Source organism: Lipophrys pholis (genome assembly GCF_963383615.2).
Source record: "Lipophrys pholis genome assembly, chromosome: 4".
Lineage (NCBI taxonomy): Eukaryota > Metazoa > Chordata > Actinopteri > Blenniiformes > Blenniidae > Lipophrys > Lipophrys pholis.
The window spans coordinates 21,009,444-21,033,231 of NC_137637.1; the positions used below are offsets into that span (position 1 = coordinate 21,009,444).

The 23,788-nt window shown below is 40.1% G+C and overlaps 1 protein-coding gene across 1 annotated transcript in view; it reads right to left on the reverse strand.

Moving 5' to 3' along the window:
• Nucleotides 1-803: 803 nt before the first annotated feature.
• The window catches only part of scn8ab (sodium channel, voltage gated, type VIII, alpha subunit b), a 48,341-nt gene continuing 25,356 nt past the window's right edge, over nt 804-23,788 (reverse strand). Inside the window, exons 12-28 of the mRNA XM_080462235.1 lie at nt 23,231-23,554; nt 21,394-21,523; nt 20,893-21,131; nt 19,401-19,574; nt 18,960-19,316; nt 18,672-18,845; nt 18,217-18,513; nt 16,744-16,861; nt 16,427-16,581; nt 14,699-14,872; nt 9,163-9,285; nt 7,184-7,468; nt 7,047-7,100; nt 6,061-6,198; nt 5,768-5,872; nt 5,391-5,661; nt 804-4,729 (exon numbers count right to left, since the gene is read on the reverse strand). Of these exons, the coding sequence (XP_080318361.1) occupies nt 3,564-4,729; nt 5,391-5,661; nt 5,768-5,872; nt 6,061-6,198; nt 7,047-7,100; nt 7,184-7,468; nt 9,163-9,285; nt 14,699-14,872; nt 16,427-16,581; nt 16,744-16,861; nt 18,217-18,513; nt 18,672-18,845; nt 18,960-19,316; nt 19,401-19,574; nt 20,893-21,131; nt 21,394-21,523; nt 23,231-23,554 (4,284 nt within the window). The 3' untranslated portion in view covers nt 804-3,563. The remainder of the gene's footprint in view (nt 4,730-5,390; nt 5,662-5,767; nt 5,873-6,060; nt 6,199-7,046; nt 7,101-7,183; nt 7,469-9,162; nt 9,286-14,698; nt 14,873-16,426; nt 16,582-16,743; nt 16,862-18,216; nt 18,514-18,671; nt 18,846-18,959; nt 19,317-19,400; nt 19,575-20,892; nt 21,132-21,393; nt 21,524-23,230; nt 23,555-23,788) is intronic.

Below are 23,788 nucleotides of genomic sequence, written 5' to 3' on the forward strand. Positions count from 1 at the left end.
AGTGCAATCCTCTCACCAAGGCAGGCTCCACAGTTCTCAGCAAGCAGCCAGTACAACACCATGCATTGTACGTTGGCACCCAGTATGCAGAAGTCCTGGGCAGACCAGAGTTTTGGTTATTCTCTGAACATACCACACAAAGAAAGAAGCGTGATCAGCAACACTCTGTGGTTCTGGTTTCACCTCAATGCAAGGAGTGGACGGGAGAGTCGACTTACAGATATTGTTCCAATGTTATATATACTATATATATATATATATATATATATATATAGTACTATATATATAATATATATGTAGTATAGTACTGTATAGGTACGTAGTGATTTATACAGTTTTAAATACAACTTCTGCTTTTTAATATTTGTTTTAGCTTGCTCCACTCTTTTTTGTGAAAAGTGACTCAAAAAAAAAATAAACAAAGTAAAACTACTCCATCTAACAAATGCGTCACAGCCTAACAAGTGTGACAAGGGGTGTCAGCTGGAAGCCATTCTATTTATGGTTATTAATATTTAGTGTTAGATTAATAGCTGTAGTTTTTTTTTTTGTTTTTTTTAAGTAATCCTGTATTTACAAAAAACTACACATGCTGTTAAAATAATATATTACATTATTTATAGATTCTTAGAAAGTCCAGTCTTAGCTTTAGCAGTTTGGCCCTATAGCCTTGAAAAAGTTTTTTCCCCCAAATGGATGCATGTGTATACACTTTTTTTTTCTGGAAAGTTTATTTCTGTCATACGAATTGAATATATCCATGGAATTCTGGGAGAAAATGGACGGCAGTAGCATTTATGCTCATCATTCAGAGTTTTATTTGGTTCAAGTTAACACCCACACTGATTTTCGGAGATCTCATGCAGCAACTGGACCATGGAAGTGGAAAATGGATGAGAGAGTTATTCATAAACAGGGAGTGACATCACTGCACAACAGGAAGTGCAAAAGCTCTGGTGTGGTGCTTCGGCTCACAGTACCATAAGAATGCATCTGGTGCTCTGTTGGTTATTTGGTATTTGTTATGCAGAAGAGCTTCATGAAGAAAAATGGCAAATGGGAGACTCAGAGCACTTGTTGTTGGTAAATACTGAAACGTGGGGCCTATACAACGAGCGTCCCATTTCTGCTTCGGGAAGAATTAAATGTGCTGCTCCAACCAACATATCCCAATTCACTCCCATGACATCTCCTCACAGTGTTTCCTGTAACTGTGTTTGCTATCAGGGTGAACATTATTAGTTTGCTTGGTGAAATTAATTGAGACCAGGCTACGTTCCATAATGACTTAACCACAAATGTAATCCAATATCAATAGAAACGTTGCCATTACAAGCGAAAGCAATGTTGCTGTTTCACTGAAATGTTGCTGTTTCACTGAAATGCCTCTGGCCCTAAAAGTTCTAAGCACTATAAGCAAGAAGCACTAAACTGGGCCCTGACCGGCCGGCTGTCGGTGTGGGGCAGCCGGCCGAGATCGCGGTCCACCAACATGGCTGAAAACAAAAGAGTAAAACATAACTTCAAAAATACTCCCATCACATTCACTTGCATTTTGTTGCAGAGCTCATAATAGTACATTTATAATATCTCCTGAGAAAAAGGGATGGATTTTTCAAGCATTGCATACATTTCTAGGGTCTCTCTCTGTCTAATAACGACAGTGAAAAAAAGAATGGGCAGGGCATACTTCACCCAGTCCCACTCCATGGACAAAGGGCAACAAGGGATAACAAGGCAGATCTCTTTGGCTTCTCCACACAATGTTCTCATCGCCAATTCATAATTTTCTGTTTCTCTTCAAAATAAAATCCAATAAACACCCAAACTAATATGTTACAGCACAAGACCCTCCCCCCCCCCAGACATTCCTCTTGGCTTGTTGTGTCTATCAAAACAGTATTAAAATAAATGAATAAATCAATAACTAAATTGTCAACATCCACTTAAACATGAACAGTACATCAGATAAAGAAAAAAACCCAAACACATTTACACATAAGTAAGCTACCTGAAATCATATACAAGGATCAATCCACTCTCTTCTTAGCCCTTTCAGAAAGGTCTAACCACCCCCAGAGAAACATCAGAAATAGAACGGAGTTTGCCATACCTGTGAAATCCCCACAAACTACTGACAGTCGGTCTCCAAAAGTGCCCGCTCCCACAAAAATAAAGGCAGATGGCATGGGGTATTACATTGGTGCAGACAAAATTATAAATATAAGCTTCAAAGTGTTGCGCCCTTGAAAATATTCCAGTCCCAATTAACAAACATTTCAGTTCCATGATACAAACAGACATCTGTTTATACACCTTATAACTCAAAATCTTCAGAGCAGCAAATTATGGTTTGGATTTCACCCTTATTCTTCATACACAATGATGGCATTTCTTCTGTCTACAGAGGCATCATTTTAAACATAGCCATTTGGAATGAGCTGAGAAATAAGTCAAAAAAACTGCTTTTTATCCATTTTAGATTATCAACCCCATATCACTTATCTTTGTTGAACAAATTACTCTTTGACGTTCAAATTTCGACAATGTCTCGATTGTACAGTCGAGCCACCACTGCGGTCTGAGTATTAGTGTCTTGTGGACTATGATAATTCATGCAAGATTTCTGATCAAAACATGCCATCATGCAAGTCATTTCTATGCATTGAACAAGCACAATTACTTATGTATTTGTTTGGAAATCTTTCTGAGTAAATGTAAGCCCTTGGCCCAAGTTGACCCCATAATAAACAGACCCTTAACCAATTTGGTGTGAAAGCCCATGTAAAAAAAAAGCATTTTGATGTGGGTACAACAAAGATAAAATGAGTAGAAGAGTTGAGTGACATGGGCAAAGTGTTGAATATTGTTCTTTTTTTTTCTTTTTTTTTTTTTATCTGTTTGCATTTTTGCTGCTCAAACAAACAATTTCTAGCTTTAGTGAAACAAAAAAGTACTTCGAACACAAGTATTTGTGTCTTTCACTCAGTCATCCTTCTGTTCGCTCATAGAGTGAGTGTGTCATTTGCTCCTTTTTACAATTTAGTACTAAACGACACAGGAACACTCAGCGGCTGCTTTAAAAGAACAATTCTTCAGCATCAAGCAGCATCCTTGTTTTTCCTCTCATAGTACTGCCTTCCATAGGAATCCATTACTTGCATCCAGGCGTTAGATTCCTGTTCTTGATTATTTTTTTCATTCCACCTCTTGGTGTGGATACTTGTCTCATCTATAGACCAGTGGTAGGTGAGCAACAGACGTTTTCCTGTCTGTTTTCAAGTCCTTTTCGTTAAGCTCAGTAGTCTAGATACGATGTCACACAGTATGTTGATTATGTTTGGTTTGACTATAGTTCAAGAGTCTTCAAGCCGTAACAGACCAAGCTGCTTCCCTCTGCATCAATATAAGAATGAAGTCTGTAAACCAAATTATTGAATACTATTTTTTTCTGACTTGCAAATGAAATAATCTGTACATCTGTGTGGGTGAGTTTCCTCTCGCTTTGCTTGAAGTTGCATTATTATAATCTTTATTATTACTGTGATTATTAATCCAACACTCTAACATTTAGATTCCCTGATGTCTTTTTGGTTTCGTCCTTTCTCTTTCCTTCCTCCCTTGCCCTCGTTGTTGTCATCCTGCTTCTCCTTGTCAGGTTTGGTTACACTGTCATAAGAAGGCAGGGAGGCAGTTGAGGGAGTGCCCTCCTTCTTTTCTTGCTCCTGATTGTTATCACCATTCTCCACTTTGTTATTTGCCGGTTTGCGTTTGCAGACAAAACCCCGCCTCGCCAGGTAGAAGCGGTAGGCCCTCTGGATGATTCTGGCGGACACATCCTCCTGCTTGCGCCTCAGAGTGGTCGTGATGGGCTCATATGAGACCTTGGAAGGATTGGCTGCCACAAAACGCTCCTCCATTTGTTGCCTCAGCATGTCCAACTCACCGCTGTCACCCAACACACGCTTGGTGAAGGCAAACAGGATGTCCAGGCAGTGGATGCGGTCTCCACTCACCATAGGCATGTCCATTGCAATCAGTTCAATGGTGTTAGGCTTGGGGACACGGAGTGGGTGTTCAAGGGCATCAGCAAAGTCAGAAAGTTTGGCATAGGTGATGAACTGGCAGGCATCTGGGTCAAACTTCTCCCATATTTCATAAAAGGTCTCAAAGTCATCCTCACTGAGTGGGTCAGCACTCTCCTCTGTGGCCACACTGAAGTTTTCCAGGATGATGGCGATGTACATGTTGACCACAATTAGGAAAGAAATGATGATGTACATAACGAAGAAGAAGATGCCCACAGACGGGTTTCCACAGTCTCCCGTGGCAGGGGTTCCAGCGTTCTCCAATCGGGGGTTACAGTCTGGAGGGTAGTTTAGAATTGGCAGCAGGAGTCCATCCCAGCCAGCTGAAGTGGTGATCATAAACAGGATGATCATGCTATTCCCAAAGGTCTCAAAGTTATACATGTCGTCAATTCCGGCCCCATGCTTCACGTAGCCAAAGTTGGACATGCCAAAGATGGAGAAAATGAACATGACCAGGAAGAGTAGCAGGCCAATGTTGAACAAAGCAGGCAGTGACATCATGAGGGCAAACAACAGAGTTCTGATGCCTTTGGCGCCCTTAATAAGACGAAGGATTCGACCGATACGCGCCAGACGAATAACTCTGAAGAGCGTCGGTGACACAAAGTATTTCTCAATCAGGTCCGCCAGAAACATCCCTGAAGTCAAAAAGAAACAAAAACAGACACGTCTGGTCAGTACACTGGAACACTGTCCATTGACACTTCACTGTTGCAATACAGACACGACTTCAACAAACACACCGACTTGACCGCCAACTAGTAAAATCAGAGAACATTCCTCTTCGTCCTACATTCAAACTTTGAAACTAACCAAGCACTCAACGGCCTTGCCCCTCCTTATTTAGCGGAACTTGTGACTGTCCGACGCACTGAAAGCGCGCTAAGGTCCACAAATCAGCTGCTATTGGAAGTCCCTATAGCCAGGTATAAAGCTGTTGACATATTAACATAACATCATCAACCATCGTTGTGCCATTTAATTTATTGTTTGTGTTCACCATTTTTCTTCTTCTTTTTTTTTTTTTGTTCATGACTCTGGCTTTAAATGACTTACCGTTTGATGTAGAATGAAACGTTACAAGCTTAAACGATATTTTGGGCATCGAATGAAAACCCTAGAGCTTTATAAAGATCTGGCAAAATAGATGCTTTCAACTTTTATTAAATACTGAATCATTTTTGTGAGCATTATCTTCAAGTCTATTTGTAATGCTGAGCTATTTTCAACCGAGTTATCCAAACCCCTCCCCCAGCAAAAAAAAAAAAACAACTACAAAAAAACATGTTAAATACTTGCCCACAATTGAGAGGATGACCACGACCACATCAAAGATGTTCCAGCCATTGGTGAAGTAATAATGACGGAGCGCAAAGAGCTTCAACAAAAACTCCCCGGTGAAGACAACGATGAAGATGAAGTTCACCCAGTACAGCACATTCTCTGTGTCGTCGGATTGGTCGTCTGTCTCCACCATCATGGTGACCATGTTGAGGCAGATCAGCATCATGATGGAGATGTCAAACACCTGCTGTGTCACAAAGTCAAACACCATTCCCTGGACTTTGTTCTGAGGAGAGAGTGAATGGAAGAAGAGACCTTGACACTCAATTCTATTGCAAATTTTCAAATTACACAACGGTTTGATGCTGAAGGGAGCGGGAAAAAACGTTTACCTGAGGCCTGGGTATTGGCTTTTGTGGCTTCTTGGACCCTAGTTTCTTCATGGCATTGTAGTATTTCTTCTGCTCTTCTGTCATGAAGATATCCTGACCTCCAAAGTGAAGGGAGAAAAACAATTTGGTTACAATCTGACAGAAGTTAGATCGTTCACTCTACTGCTAATTTCAAATGCAACTTAAAAGGTGGCGTGTGGCTGCGTTTTAACAAGGGAGGCACAAAATGAACTTCCTTTATTTGTTTTCCCTGCATTTTCTTATAAGGTTAAAGTAAGGAAAGTAAATCTTATCTTTTTCTTTTGCTGATTGAAGTTATCGATGATGACACCGATGAAGAGGTTCAAGGTGAAGAACGAGCCAAAGATGATAAAGATGACGAAGTAGATGTACATGTACAAGTTGTCTTCATAGATAGGCTGGTCTTCAACCTGTGTAGGAAATACAGCAGAAAGTTAGCGCATTACTTGAATAATATATTGATAGCCATGGCCAATAGCTCAGATTTAAAAATCCTTTGATTTTACAGTCAGGTTAAGTTAGCATTGATGGAATCATGGGGAAGACCAATAACTTGAATGTAATAGAGAGAAAGTAAACTGTTAGTCCCACTTCATAAGTAATATAAGAGACAGAAGATCATTATTGAGAGGGATGGATGTTCAATGCCAGATTAAAGCAGATTTATTAAATGTTGACAGGAAGTGTGGTTGGATGATTGTGGGCTTCAGTAAATTGTCAAGTAAGCTAATTCAAGAACATAGTGGACTTGGCTGAAGTCAGAACATCAAGAATCACTGTACACAGATGTGTCCAGAAATAAGTGTCACGGCACTACAAAAGTTGAAAAAAAACGTTTAACCAGTAAAGAGGTGAGAGAGAGAAAAAAAGCACTGGACCACTGATCCCCATTTCCAGCAGATGACTGTGCATGATTGTAGGTACTCTCCTTTTTGACCATACTCTAGAGTCTAGAGTATGGTCAAAAAGGAGATGAGTGACACCAGAGTCACAAAAAAGAAGAGCTAAAGGACACAATCAAAGTAACCTGTGCTTCATAACAGCTTCGTGACACAGGCTGATCACCTCCATGACACAAGCAATTAACCTCAAAAGTATGTCTGTGAACTCTAGGAGAAAAATATAAACGCCATACAGAAAGGCTCCCAAAGCCCAGACTCCAACCTGGGACATTGTTTCTCATCACTATAGCACAGTTTATATTTGGACTTTGGCTGTTTCAAGTAAAGTGAAGTAAATACTCTACTGCAATACTCACCTTTCTGGAATCTATTGCTGCGTACATAATGTCCATCCAGCCTTTGAATGTAGCCTGAAAATGAAGCCGCAATCTGTGAGAAAATAAGTTCATTTGACAAAAATGGTAAGAAACAAATGAGGGTAAAACTGTCTTACCACTTGCAGCAGAGCCAGGTATCCTGCTCCCACATTGTCAAAATTGATCTTGACATTCTTCCATCTGACTTCACTGAAGTTCGCATGAATGAGAGCAAAGCATTCGGATTTGTTGTTCACTACATCCGGGAGAAAGTTTTCCTCAGCCGTTTGATTGAAACAGTAATAATACTTTCCGGCAAACAGGTTGACACCCATGATGCTGAAGATAAGCCAGAAGATGAGACACACCAGCAGCACATTCATGATGGAGGGAATTGCACCCACCAAGGCGTTCACAACAACCTGAAGGTGAGAGTGAGGAAACAAACTGTAATTCAACCATTACACTCCAGCTGCAGGAAAACTTTATACATTAGAAAACCAACACAGTTAGATAGAAATGCACATTCATTCACACTTCACATGTTGAAGTCCTTCTCCTTGAATGACAAAGGGGGTGGGACGACACCAGCTCAGTATGTTACTGAGCCAGTGAAATCAAATGAAGCTTTCATAATGAAAACTTAATATTTCCTACATTTTCAATTGAAATATTGTCACCTTTTGATATAGTTGGGAAACAAATTTTTGTAGGGCTTTTGCCTGTCACTCTTATATATATATATATATATACTGAACTGTAAATAAGGCACAATAAATATCTATCCTTTAATAAAACTTTTTTTTCCATCCCACATATACAAATTTGTACCAATTTATGCATGTGATGTGAACGAAAAATCCCTGCATGTCGAATCAGGAATGTCAAGATAACATGACTAATAATACATAAATTGTGTTAGATCCAAGAAAGATATTAAACTCTTTGAGAGGACACCATATGAATGTGCATTTCCAAACACAGAAGCACAGAAAGCAAACAAATAAAAAAACTAAAAAATAAACATACAGGCAAACATCCAATGTCAAATTCATTTGTTTTCTTGTTTCAACTCTGATATTTTATAAAATATTACAAGACAGAGACAATGCATCTATGCAAAAAGTAATATACTGTAACTGCAAAACGATGATTGTGAAAATCATGGTGATGAAATTCACTGATGAGCAAGGATGGCAGGGGAGGGGGATATGCAACCAGAAGTTTGTCGGTCTTCCAGTGTGACAATGCCAAAGCCAAACTGTGATAAGATCAGATAACAGGACAGTTGAGGCAGAGCAAAAGTCAGAGGATGCTGAGCCTAGGCACGAGTAAAAGGTTCTATTTTTCTGCCAAGAAACAACCAGCGGCTAAACCAACCAATCACACATTAAAGTGAGTAAACTCTATCATTTATTTAGGAATATAACACACTCAGTACTGAGCCCTTCAGAGGTCACATTGTATCAGAATATTGATGTGGAAACTGTACACAGAATAATTACTTGCATGCAAACTCTAAAATACAAGTCCACAAAACCATCCACTGTGAGTACAGATCTCCATATCAATTCATTCACACACTACTTCTGGGGGGGGGGGGGGGGGGGGGTCTCTGTAATTCAGTAAGACTTAACAGATGTTGGATATTCTTCTGCAAATCACATCTCATTTTCTGATAACTGTGTCCTGGATTTCAGGCTCTGTGTGATGGTTCACTTCCACCTCTGGTTGTTCTCTCAGCAGGTTACTAAATAGTGCTGAATCATTATTATAATGTGTTGCATCATTCAGGGGGATATAACTGCTGCACTTGAGTCCTTCATGAGGCATTGGATAGATTTTGAATTCAATAAATCACTGCTTGTTGCCTTAAGATAAAACTGACTTTAGAATATATGAAATGAAGTATGATAAATCAAATCAGATGCATCATGACCATCTGAGATGATCTGCGTCCATGCAAAAAAGCTGCTCACAGATCAAAGTGATTAACTTCAGAAATTCTCTTCTGATACATTTTTAAAATTTGCTGTTTTTCCATCTCTAGCATGCGTCAATGCTATTATTAAATTTGCATGCAAAAGCACCAGCTGCCTGGTATCTTAGGTCTTACCCTCATCCCTTCAAAACGTGACAGGGCCCTGAGGGGTCTCAAGGCCCTCAGTGTCCTGAGTGATTTAATCGGGCCTAGATCGGAGTAGCCCAACGCATTAGCTATAAGGCTGACTATAGACACCTACACAGATAGGGACAGAAGGAGAAGGGGGGAAAGACAGAGGCAAAGGAAGAGAGGACCCACATAGTTAGAGGGAATATAGATTGAAAAGTGGACCCTGTATAAACTCTACTGATAGCTGAATGGTTATATACAGGCAAGTACAGATATGTGCTTCTATTAAGGATCTATAGAACATACAGGTTAAACAGGGGTTATTACAATATACAAAATGTCATTGAAGTGCATCAAAATTTGTTTTTATTTTTAAAAATTGTATTCGTTTCCTTATGATTGTGTTTGGTTTAGTTTGGCAAGCCAGTCTTGCGTGATAACCAGCTTAACAGCACAGTGAGCACACCTGGAAAGAAACTTGTGGTTGACACAGTGAGAGGGAGAGAAGAGAGTCAAACAAAGGGAAAAATTAGAGGAGAGATGTGTTCACAAACACTAAATCAATGTGACACAATAATATACACACAGTACACAGTACAAAACAGTACAGTCTCCACACCAGAGGGCAAGTTTACTTAAAAAGGGGAGAGAAAATGCAGAAGGTTGAGGACAACTTTCAGGGTTGGAAGAGAGCTTAACCTGTGAAAGTAGGAGTCCCACTACAGCACACAAACCTTACCCTGGACCCCCAAACACCGACACCTCAGTCCCTCTCGAAAGTTGTGCAATGTCTCTCTTAACTTAAAGAGACACAGGTTATAGGCACCTGCTGTGAGAGAAAGCACAGGTTGATGATAGCGGACACGTTTGCAGGGAAAAGCAAGGAGATCACTGAAGATTTGATGCTTTATCTTTGAGAATCACTAAGGGGATTTTTTATGTTCTAATCACTTGATTTAATAGGGTTAGGGTCAGTGCTTTAAGTGGAAAGAAATAAGTGCCGGTACTCCCCTTAGTGACATGCTGTCAGTCTCTCATACAATTATGGGACAGAAACATGATATTCAGGGGCGTGCACAGACATTTTGGGCGGCAGGTGCTCAGTGTAAAATAAGGGCCCCTTGTGCAGCGTGTGGATCCACCGGCTGCCTTATTATAGTAGTGTGAGATAAAAAAAACAACGAAAAAACATCTTATTAAGTACATGTTAGTTCTTTAAATATTGGCAGATTTGTAAAAATTCCCTAAAGAAAATCAAAGGAAAGAATGAGAGATGAGCGGACGTCACTACACACCATCCTGAATAAGTTAAGATATACTTTCATTGTCCCTGTGTATGTACCCATTGTATGTAATTGGGAAAAATGTTGATGCCGTGGATGATCACGTCAATATGGGCAACAGACAGTACAGTGTAGTGTAGACTATTTAAAAAAAGTTAACATAAGCTGCACCCACCATATTTAAAAAGAAAAAATACATTTGTACATATACAGTATAGGCCACACTTGTCTATAAGCACATGTGTCCAGGTTGTAACAGTGCATGAATTTCACTGTGGGATTGTGTTTTTTTTTTTCCAAGAAAAAACTAGTTTTAAACACGGAGGGAGAGGGAGAGGGAGAGGGAGAGGGAGAGGGAGAGGGAGAGGGAGAGGGAGAGAGGGCAAGTGAATTACTGCAAAAATACACAAACTTAAGTATTTATTGATTGTGATTCTGAGAAGAGGAGATTTTATTCTGAGGAGGACGATTGCTCAGCCACAGAGCGCAGCAGGGCGGAGTTACGTGATGCACATGAACTCATCACCCAAATATTAAATCCCCCAAAAATCCACAAATCAGCATCATTGTTTAAGCCGTTGGGTTTTAAACGTGTGAAAAAAGTAGCGGCTTATGGTACGGAAATTAGTTTCGGTACGCGCCATACACGAGAAAAAAGTTCTGGTATGCTGAGGAGTAAAATTTAAAAGTGTTGGTGTTACGTACCGGTGCATACCGGCCCACTTAAAGCACTGGGTAGGGTTAGGGGTAGGGGTAGGGTTAGACTCACGCTCCTGAGCAGGAAGTGAACAATAAATTATGGGATATGATTCCTCATTTGATGTCCTTTGATTTTATCATCTGACACCATAATTTAATCTATTGATGATTATTATCACTCTTTGGCAACACATTTTTCTAATAACGATGTACAAACAAATTTTAATCTTATGGACACATGATCAAAACCATGTGATATAGCACTTCTTTACTACAAACTATACACAAAACTATACAGAATTAGTGAGATAATACTAACCCTCACCTCTATCACTACCTAAAGGGGGGCTGTTATGCCTAGAATTTTCTGTCACATGTTGAGAAAAAAACATGGCTGAAATGTACAATGATCAAGTAAATCAAGTAATTCATTTGAAGAGAAAACTTGGGCTTCTCCTTTTCGGACACATCGTGTCTCCTCTTGTGACACGATGAGGCAGGGGTCAAATTACAAACACTCACTGGAGTTTGTTAGCAGGATCAGAAATACTGAAAGAAATGTTTCTGAAAAGCTGACCAATGAGAATGTTTTTTGTATTGTTTTTGTTACATCTGGGCATAGCTTATGTGACATTACACGGAGAAAGAAAAAAATGGTGGCCCACTGTTGCCACCTCAAACTACAAAGCACTCTTCAGAATAAATTCAGGCTTATAAAATCAGGACACACATCAAGTACCATTTCAGCTCTTACAGGGAGTTCTTGGGTTTTTCTGCTGCCGTTCTCACGTAGATGCAGGAACAGATTTAACAAGTTCAACTACAACTGAGGAGGGGAAGAAAAATCAGAAACTACAATAGGTTGTTTCAGAGCGTAAGGTGTGTGTAATTGTCATGTATTGGAGAAATGTGAATTTTCTAGGCGAGACAAATGATCTTAAAAAGCTACTTGGGATGGGCTCCAGAAACAATAGAAACAAACACACGGACACATACAAATAATGAAGGATAGGCTCAAAAAGTACCTACTAAAATAATTAGAAATACAGTTGTCATTGAATTGCAGTTCTATGTGCATTTATCGTCACTATATTCTGAAATTTGTATGTCACATATACACAGACATGCATGTATTTCTGTGAAGACTCAGTCACAAACACACACACTTGCAAATATAATTACCCATCTGTGGCAGGATTGGTGACACTGTTGTTGTGGTTTTACACCTCACAGTGTTTAAAAAACTCCAATAAATATGCTACCTATTCAGACCCACAGTCCTCACAGGATAAATCCTAATGATTTTTTATTGACCAGTTGACATTACGGAAGAAAATGTCCCTCTGGAAAACTGAAGAGCTGAAACTATGACAGTATTTTCTGGATAATCGTGTCAGCTGAGGTAAGTTCCTGATCTTTGGGAAAGACATTCGTTTATGACACACCCACACCAATCCTATAGTTTCACAGTAAATATTCCAAAGTTGTTCCTTTTCCCAAAAGTAAGTTTGAAGGTTGTGGACGAGGCAACGTTTATTGAAAATGTGTCACACCCACAGGAATTGACTAACACTGCAAGTGTGGGTATTGTGACGAGTTCTGGAGACTTAACACAACATTAGTCCACTGTCATCACATAGAAGTACACCGACCAGTTCTAACAATATGAATGCCTGAATGGTTTGTGGCTGAGCAGAGCCATACATGACTACCCTGGATGCACTGTGCTTCTATCAGAATCAATGGTAACATCTGTTTGAGCTACATTAAGTCATCTGTTGAATCAGCTCACACAGGCAAGCTGTCACTCCCCACATGCATCAATAAATCCATGATGCTGGTTCACTGCTCATCCTTCTTAGGACCACTTTCATGACCACTTTGGCCACTGCAGACTGGGGACAGCCTGTAAGAGCAACGCATCTTTGGAGGAGCTCATACCTGATCGCTTATCAATCAGGATTTGCCACTTGTTGAGCTTGCTCAATGCCTTGAGACACATTGAGAGAAAAAAACAACATGTTCCTTTGATGCACAATTGCCATTCACCTGTCGGCGGTCATAATGTTATTACTGATCGGTGTATGACACCTTTCACATGTATGGATGTCAATACTGGATCACAGACAGTGGTAACCCACATTCAGATGGTGAGATATAGGAGTTCAAAGGGTAATGATCAAATACACATATGCAAAGAGTATATGGAAACTAATGTGAAAGAAAAATCCAGAAATCCAGAGAAAAAGTCAAAAGCTTTGAACATTTGGCTTGAAAATGATTGACACACGAGAAGGCTTTGAATTTTAAACAAATGCATTATGCTATAGTTTGTAGCCACACAATGGTGCCACTTCAGTCACTTACGATTTAAGGCAAAGTATGACATAGTCCCTAATTATTGCTTAAAACTTATCCAGTGGTCCACTGGTGGTTTATCGTTTTTTAACTTGGAAATTCAAACATAATAAGAAAACAGAAAACTCATAACATATTACAAAGAATTTACTGTACACTCACTTATCATCATTTTCAATGCTACCAGAATTCTCTCCAGGTTCTGTCTTCGTCTCTCACTTCTGACTCTTCAAATTAAATGATCACTTCTTACACACGTTTCCTCTTCTTATGAGACAACACCACAACAATAAGGAGCACCATGAAATGACAAGGAAAAGTTTCAACTCGATGGACAGCAATGGATTTTTAACCATGACGTCATCTTGCACTGATGGGCGTGAACATAAAATTGTTTTTCTCTGTTGCGGAGCGGGAAGAAAGTCAGGTGAGATAAATATCATGCACAAATGACAGAAAGGGACAAACCATACGTGAGCCACAGTTACTGCCGGGTGGGAAAACACAAAATGACTCAGTATCCAGAGCTAGACGGCAGCTCTGACATGTACCGGGGTTTACAGATATTTACTGCGTCGGGGATGCTGCTGTGCTGCTGTCAGGGGGCCCAAAATTTCTAGTGGACAGCTATGACAGAGACATTGAACAGTGTGAGGAAACACACCCTCTAATCAATTCTTCTAGTAATTAACTAATATCTCACTGTCTACATTCATTAATTAAAAAAAAACATGTCTAAAAAGCTACACTCCCAACAATGTAAGAAATGTGTGTTTCTCTAATTTCCAGGATCAAAGACCATGTTAAGACCATGTTTTTGAAAATTTATTCTACTTGGTCAACTTTGTCACGTGATGACAGAGAAGAAACATTCAAGTTTAACCTGCAGCCCATTATGTGATCAAATATTATTATTATTATTATCGTTTTTACTGAAATTAAATCTGCATGACAAACAGCCAATTGATCCCCAAACACTGACGCGTTCGTTCAGCGTTGTTGATACTGATTGCAAAGTGTGCACTTGCATTAACGAAAACATCTGTATCTGTGGCTCCTAAACATTTCTTCTGCCCGAGTTGACCAAGGAGCAACATCTCAAAGCCATTATTTCTGCAGTCTGCAGTCATTAAAATATCATGATGAGGAATTTAACCAAGTGACTTCGATGTAACCAAACAGTAACCATGTGTACTTACATCCACAATGAAGAAGTCCAACCAACACCAGGCGTTAGTGAAGTACTTGACAAAGCCGTAGGCCACCCATTTCAGCAACATCTCCAGGATGAAGATATAGGTGAAGACCCGGTCGGCGTACTCCAGAATGATTTTCACTGTTTTCCTCTGCTCTATGTACACATCTTCAAAGGCCTAAAAACCAACAGAACAGCATCATGCAACTAAGGTTTAATTTGAATTTGCAGCATCTTTATCACAGATAAATGATCATGATTAAAATCCATAGTAAACTAAACAATCCAGTATTGTAGTTGAATTTTGCCTCAAAGTGAAAATAGTGGAGGATCTTCTGGATTAGTCATTTTTACTGACAACATTTCAAATGATGTAATCAGCTGTGTACACAGCAAAGGATAATGACTTGTTAAATTAAACTTGATCCATGTTAATAGAGACTGCAGACTTGCTTCATTGTCTTAGTTTATTCTTCAGCACATACGTAAGTGTTTTGATTTGGCAGGAGGCCTTCCCCATCCAGAAAGCTGCAAACCTAAGCGAGATTCTCCTGGTTTAAAGGTTAGTGCATTACAGCACTTTGCCGTGCATTAGCAGCAGCCATATTGTGAGCTGTAACAGAAGAAAAGCAGGAGAGGATCTTGCTTGCTCACATCCTTCGAAGGAAGTGGTGTTCACTCCCTTCTAAGTGAATGAGGTGTATTTATTTATTTGTTGTTTTTCCCCAATTGTATTTCACATGCTATCTAAAGATGTGTGAATGTTGCGAATCAAACCCGGAAAAGCAAAAAACAAAGGGGACTTAGGACTATTGGGAAACTATTTTGACTCATTTGAAATTTGCAATCTGGATGGAGCAAAGACCATTAGATACACCTCAGGCTGTGAGGAGCTTGAGAAACTCTGCATCTTTAAGTGATGAGTAAGATAAACAAAATACTTGTTTTAGTCATTGGTGAGTTCACATCCGGGAGAACACCCCCCACCCCCCACCCCCACCCTTAATCTGGTATTTACCGGATTTATTTCACAATGTCACTGTCAACCGAGGGTTTTAAGTACAACCCGATTTCCACATACCCAGTGTTGAAAGCAAGGTATTGTACTGTTGCTTGAAAATATGAACAAATTCTTAAATATTTTTTAAGGAACTCATCTCACACAATATCACACAAACAAAGCAGGACTCTTGTCTCCTAAACAAAAAAACTGCTTCATTAATGTATACTCCCAGTGGTGGCACACACGCAATATTCATTTGAGTGGAACTAGAACATACACAGATCAGCCAAATCATTATTACCACCTTCCTATTTGCATAGGTCCCCGTACTGCTGCCAAGATAGCTTAAGTCACGAATACACAAGAGCACCAAGATGTTAGTAGGAGATCCTTTAATAGTGGATGTTGTGAGGTGGGGTCTCCAGATTACTGATGGCACAAGGAAACTTGGCCATATATAACCCATCACGTGTTTATTGCTTTTCTAGCTTGGAGCTCTTTACTGACCACTGCAGAAAACCTCCACAAGAACTGCTGTTTTGGAGATGCTCTGAACCGGTCATCTGGCTATCACAGTTTGGTTCCCCCTGAATTTACCCATTTTAAAAGGTTTCGACCACAGCGGCTGATATATCGCATCTACTACCAGTTAATCAGAGTTACTCACTTAACCTGGCAGTTGTAATGTTATGGCTGATCTGTGTCCATGTGTTGTATTTGTGCTCTTACCAAAGCTCCACTGCTGAGCAGAATCATGAAAATGATGAGGGTTTCAAACCAGTTGTGTTCTACTATCAGGTAGCAGGTCTTCCTCAGGAACCACCAGTGTTTCCCCCAGCCGTGAGTGATGGGGACGTCACAGCATTTGTATTTGGCCACACATTCTGGATGACGAACAAAAGCACAGGTCAAGTCACTGATACACACCGAGAAGCCCAATGTTTACTCCAATACTGGTAAAGTGTGTTAAACAGTGTGATAATTTAGTCTATTGGAGGATGACATTTTTTACATATCTGCTGATAAATAACGACAAGATCACCTACCATCTGTCCAACAGGCTTCTGGGTCAATGTACTCCTCAACAACTTCCACCACTGCCACCTCCTCCACATCAGGCTTAATGTCTATTGTACTTCCCTCAGATGAACTGGTGTCATCCAGCTAGAACAAACACAGGACCAACAGACCCGTTCAGGTTCAGCAATGAGACGCTGGCAGCAGACTGTACATATACGGCACAGTGCCAGTATAGCCATTACATTAATACCCCTCAGGGGTTTATGTCCAGAACATGATTTATTACTGGAGTTACTCATGTTGTAGCCATGTAATGCAGCTAGTTTTCCCGCTACCACTGTCTGTTCTGCAGGATTATTAATAGAGGCACGAGGAAGCAATTAAACCTGGTCAATGATTTATTGCAGCAGTAATAATAGTCACGGTTATACTTGCATAAATATAAATTCCTCACAGATTGAGGATTCATTTTTTCACAAAATATGAATTTAACAATGATTTTGCACTTGCAGATGAACAGAGTCAGTACCATATACAAAATTCCGTAAGTTGAGACAAAACATTCATTTAAATATATATTAATGCTGACAACATTTTATTAAGGCTAATTAATGAAAAGAAATATCTCCTTGTTAAGGACACAGAAATCTCATCTTGCTGAAGCTCACAATTCCCAATAAATCAAGTAATGTCTTCAGTCAGTCTCAGGCGCAGCAGAACAGCAAAACGCCAGCTTTACAGCAGCCTTATTTCAGTAAAGTATGCACATGCAGACACTGGGCCAATGCAATTCACTGGAGAATGATACTGCACTTTAGAATCTTAAATTGACAGCAAAGGAACATATGCACGCTCTCCTCCTCTTCCTCTCACTCTCTCTTCTCTTCTCTTTACTAAACAGCCAGATGGATCCCTGCTTTCCTGATTGGTTGCTAGCGGCTCTCTCTGTGTCTCCCTGCAGTGTGCCCTGTGGCGAGCTGTGGTTCAGGGAAGATTGTTGTGTGGTTGGTTGAGGCGGCCCAGTGGAATACGAGCCCGGCACAGGTACAATCGTGGTGCAGCTGCATTGTCTTTCTGCTTCTTACAAGAAACCAGGTCAAGGTGACCCATACAAACCTCTCTGCAAACACAGATACTGCCATATCTATCTATGCTCGTGATGTGACTCTTATGTTGTTTGGCCAATATTGATGACAATGACATTAGTTTCTCATTTACAAATTTGTGCCCTTTTTTTTATTCGTGAGTACAATTTTTGTTTCGTAATGATATCCCTGTAACGCTGCCCGCTTCCCTTCTCTTGAGTAGCAAAAATCACTATAGTCACTACTCCCACAAGGCAACTGGAAGACTGGAAATTTTCTTTCACGGTATATTTCAATTGGACATTTCTTTCATCTATAATTACCTTCATTTAGTACACCAATCAATAAAGGCAGAAGCAAAGGTAATACTGTCATGTTCCTATCCACATGCACATAGCAGTCACGCTTACTCACATCTTTGCTGTTCTCCACATCTGACTCACTGCTGAAGTCTTCAGTGTTGAGGTTTTCAAAGTCTGACTCGCCGACAGCAATAGGAACACAAACCGTGAGGTTGGGATTGTGGATAAAAGACATGTAGTCTTCGTCAATCATGTATTTTCCGACACTGCTTCCAATGCCGCTGGTGGTGCCATTGCCATTTTTAGGATAATCCAGTTCGCGGTTGATGTCAACCGTGTGGTTTGCGATGCAGTTAAGCTTCTTCTCATACATTTCATCCAGTGGTTTCTGTTCATCTTCTTCTGGTGGCTATTCAGAGTGATAGCCATAGTAGAAACAAAAATTAGATTAGAGAACAAAAAAAACTGCATCATAGGAGAAAAACAACTGAACTTTATGTGAAAACCATCAGGTTATAAGGCAACAAAAGAATTGCTCATGCATATAGATGTTTAATGATATGTTACCTTCTTGAGCACGGTGGCTACAAGAACGTGCATTTGGATCTTGAACCAGGCAATTCCTTTCTTAATGCGGACAACTGCAATCTGGAGGTTGTTGGGCTCACCATCGTCATCAGTTGCAGCAAGGTTGTCTGCACTGAACGAGCTCAGTAGCAAAGCCAGAAACAGGTTCAGCACCTTGGAGAGAAACCCACCATATATTTAAACTTTTGATCCTACATTGGATAACTAGTGTAAGGTACTAATATTGAGTAGAATCTATGATTGGTAAATGAATAATTTGTGTCTCACCACCAGGTTTCCAATCACCATGACCATCATGAAGACAATCAGGCACATGCTTTGTCCTGCTACTTCCATGCAGTCCCACATGGTCTCTATCCACTCCCCACACAACACTCTGAACACAATGAGGAAGGAGTGGAAGAAGTCGTTCATGTGCCAGCGTGGCAGCTCACAGGTAGCGGCGATCTTGCACACACAGTCCTTGTAGCTCTTGCCAAACAGCTGCATGCCCACCACAGCGAAGATGAAGACAATAATGGCCAACACCAGGGTCAGATTACCCAGCGCTCCCACTGAGTTACCAATGATCTTGATCAGCATGTTGAGGGTGGGCCATGATTTGGCCAGTTTGAAGACTCTTAACTACAGGAGAAAGAGAAAATGGGATTATATCACATTTTTTTCTTCTTCTACCGCGCCATCAGAAGATAGTTTAATGTTGCTTACCAATCGGAAAGACCTGAGCACGGACAGACCCTCCACATCAGCCAGCCCCAACTCAACTAAACTCAGAGTCACAATGAAGCCATCAAAGCAGTTCCAGCCTTCCTGGAAGTAGTAGTAGGGATCCATGGCAACCAGCTTAGCAAACATCTCCCCAGCAAATATACATGTGAAAACCTGCAGGCCCACAAACAATAACACAGAATTACTCAACTATGTCTAAATACATGTATGCTGTTAAAAAAAAAAAAAAAAAAATCACATAGCTGAACTAATTAAATCTATGCAAGTCCTGGTAAAACAGAAAGAAAAGGTGTGACTTGTAAGTACTTCATTCACCGGATTATTAGAAGCAGTGGAATTAAGTTGACAATGGAGCTGTTACTAGGAAGTATCAGCATTATTATTATTATTATTATTATTATTATTATTATTATTATTATTATTATTATTCCATTGTTACATTCAAATTCTGACAAATTCTTTAATTAAAGGTAATGGACTTCCAACAATTATAGCACATGAGTGAGAGCAAAAACACACAAAAAACAAAAAACCTTCAATTGTTCAAACCCTTCCTCACTCTAAAAATCCAAACTATTATAATGGAATAAAATGCTTGCTTGGACGACTTTTTGTTTGACGTGACACTATTCCAAAACAACATGGGATATGTGAAGAGTAAGGACTCTAATAGCACAGCAATATCAAAGAGAAATTGTGCTGTGTTGCAGCAAATCTTCTATGGATTTGTAGTACTCTATGCTTTTTCTATACAAGCCCCCAACAGCAGCTCATGTGTCCGATCAGCGCTGCAGAGAACACCCTGTGATTCACACTGCACCATCCATCATACTACGCAGACTCCTCTGGCTTCAATACCTGTTTCAGTCAGTCAGCAAGCCAGCGTCTATGACCTCATTTCCTGTCTTCGTCCTGACACTGTGCCAATATCACTGCTGCCCTCAGACAGCTGTGCTAGAGTCATATCTGATCGCAAGGGCAGAGCACAATGAAGCATAATGACTCCTACAAATTTAGTTAAAAAGGATCCTACCAAAAATCTGTCATGGGACGGGGCGAGAGAGAGAGAGAGAGAGAGAGAGAGAGAGAGAGAGAGAGAGAGAGAGAGAGAGAGAGTGCTGAGTAGCTGAGTACAGTTGAGGTGAGCTGCAGCGGAAGAAGGGTGTGTGAACTAAGTGAGGGTGATGGGAGTATGAGCAGCAGGCTTGCTGGCTACATTAAAATTGACCTAAATCTTTAATGAGACCCCATCAGATTCCTGCATACTCTAAGCATGTGCTTTCTTAAGTGCACATATCAAATGAATTGGTTTGAGGTCATGTAGGTGGGGCTAACTGTGGTGCTTCTGGAACTCTTGGAAGATAATGAGGTACATAGCTTTAAGCTCTTTTTTTCTTTTTTAAATAAAAATGACACAAATAAATAGCTTCAAGATGAAAAAAAGAGCAAATGGAGGTTTGCAGTTTCTCACCAAGTTGCCCACTGTCAGGACTCCCGCAAAGTTTTCAGTCATAGGGTAGTGCTCCATGGCCATGAAAAGGGTGTTTAAAACAATACAGATGGTGATTGCGAGGTCAACAAATGGGTCCATGACAATCAGGTACACGATGTGCTTGATCTTAAGCCAAACGGGACAGCACTCCCAGATGAGGACGATGTTGGAAAACTTGTACCAGCATGGAGGGCATTTCCTCTGTGACTCCTCCAACTCTGCAGGGAGAGACAAGGAAACAAAGAAATACGACACATTCATGATTACAACCAACTGCGCTACAGAGGCGACATAGGATCGCTTTGAAATTAAAGAATTATCCATTAAAAAGAAGCAGACAACAGTTTTCTAGTATCTACACATGACATATTAATAAGGGTCATACTATGCAACAAGGTTTACATTTAATTATTATTATTTATTTATTTTTATTTTTAAATCTTCTAACAGGGAAAATAGGAACACATCCAGTCTTTTTACCCTCTAGCAGTGTGTTGGTGACTACACTCATTTGACTGTTGGCCCGCTCTTTTCCTTTGAAGGAGGAGTTGAGCTGATCCACTGATACCATGAGAGAGTCGTGTTTCTTCTTCATCTCCACGTCTGTAGTCTGCGCTCACAGAAAGAGACAATGTCAGTCAGACGGACTGCTGACTCAAATTCATGCTGCCAAGAATGCAAAAACTTTCAGTAAGCTTGACACATTCACAGCAATCAATGAAATACTTTACCCATATGGCCTATTTTGTTTACTTCAATGTCCTGCAACATGTCATGAAACATATTTCAAACTCATGATTTAAATTCTCAAATAGTTGCCTTAATTTAGCATTCCTGAACACACACCCTGGCAACACTATAGCATCAAGCCTTATAAACTACATCTATACGACCATAGGAAAACAAACTACTATTTTAATAACAATAATGGTAAAAACCTTCTAAAACTATTTAAAATCATACTTTGTTTATCTTTTTATTAGTCTATAGAATATATAACTGAATTGAAAACATTTGATAAATGTTTGCAGCAAATAGTCAACAATAAAAGATTTCATGCTACTAAGAGGATTTTAACTTAAACAGATTAACAATCATTAAATGATCATTACGAAACCAGCTGCAACGTCATAGTAACATCTAAAATATGTTACTGATTAATGATGAAGCTAAAATATAAAAATGATTCAAAGATATTTCAATGTTTGTGAAAGAGTTGCATCTCATGATGATTAGTTTAATGTTCTTAGCATTTTTGTTTTTTTTTGGGAGGGGGGGGGGGGGGGCAGTTTCCTTTTGTCTTCTTTATTTCTTTGTTTTTTTAACTGCATTTTTTTCCCAGACTTTTTTCCACTTTAACAGGAGACCATCAATACAAAAGTGGCTTTTATTTGAGAATTTAAGTTAAAACTTTTAACGTCTACATAGCATGACTACAATTCCTTTGTCACATTAAACTGCATGCAAATGACATGCATGTTAACGATAGAGGGGAAATCAAGACACTATTTGCTGCTCCATCATGCTACATTTTCAGAGAGGTAAAAGCGGGTCAGTTGGTTGAGAATAAAAGAGGGGTCCACCATGCTAGCTAGAATGAGGAGAAATATTGTGAGAGAAAGAAATTCGGGTTGTTGTTGCACCATCCAGTTGTTCAAGAGGCAGGAGAGAAAGTAGACAAATAGAAAAGAGATGGGATCGGAGAAAGAGGAAGAGTGAAACTGAAAAGGAGAGACAGCAAGGTAGAGGAGGTCGATCAGAGCAGGGATAGAGACAGGATGGATGAGGATGTGTAAAGCCTTCAATAATGAGGGAGTGTGACTATAAAGTAAAGACTCTTCTTTAAAAGTAAAATGCACTTATACCCTATATATAAGGATGACTTTGTTGACAAGTTTTATGATACAGTTGTCAGGAAGAGAGAAGAGAGGCTGCTGACATATTGCTATTATTATTGCAAGTGTTGAATATTACCCAGTAAAATATCAACCATGATGCTGGAAAGGTGGTATGATTGTGGACATGGTCGGCTGATTAGTGTTTTCACAATGTGTTTAAAAAAAACGAAGAAAAAAAAAACCCGGCCATTAGATCAGGCTGGAGATGTAAGACAAAATAATAAGGTTGAATACAGAAATTCAGAGAAGGGGAAGAGAGTTATTGAGTTTTAGGGAAAAGAGGGACAAGAGCCAAGGGGGAGAGGTTGTGAAGGAGAAGCTGCAGATACCAGGGCCACCACCACCATCATGCCTAAACTGTATTGGTGTCCCATGGACGTCCTTACACTGTCATCAGTGGCTGCCTTATCTATTTTCACCTCAGGCAGAAGCCGTCTGCCGGGCCCAGGGCCGATGAGAGACACCACGCCATTGCAGTCCACTGTGCTGTTCCTCTTCCCTCCAGAGTGGGGTGCCAGCGGATGGATGCGGGATGAGCCTTGGCTGTAGCCGCTGTAGCTGTTGCGACGGTAAGGGATAAACAGGGAGCCTCTTCGGTCTTCGCTCTCCTCTACTGTACTGTGCTCGTCGTCTGCAAATTCGTTCTCAGAGCCCATGTCCTTGGAGCGGCCTTTGAAGCTGAAGATGCTGCTGCGGCTGTTGTGGCGGGACATGAAGGGTGAGCCTGGGATACTGAGTAGCGACTGAAGAGAGAGAGAGAGAGAGAGAAGCCGTCACAGCGAGGGTTAGTCAGGGAGTTATTAAAATTGCAGGATTTAGCCTGTGTGTGAATAATAAAGAGAGGTAAATCAGAGAATAATAAAAATGAACAAGACTCACCAAAGAAATAAAAAAAGAAAAGAGAAAATTAGAGAGGTGAAATGCAATAAAGATATTACCCGCATACTTGCAAACATGCGACACACACACACACACAC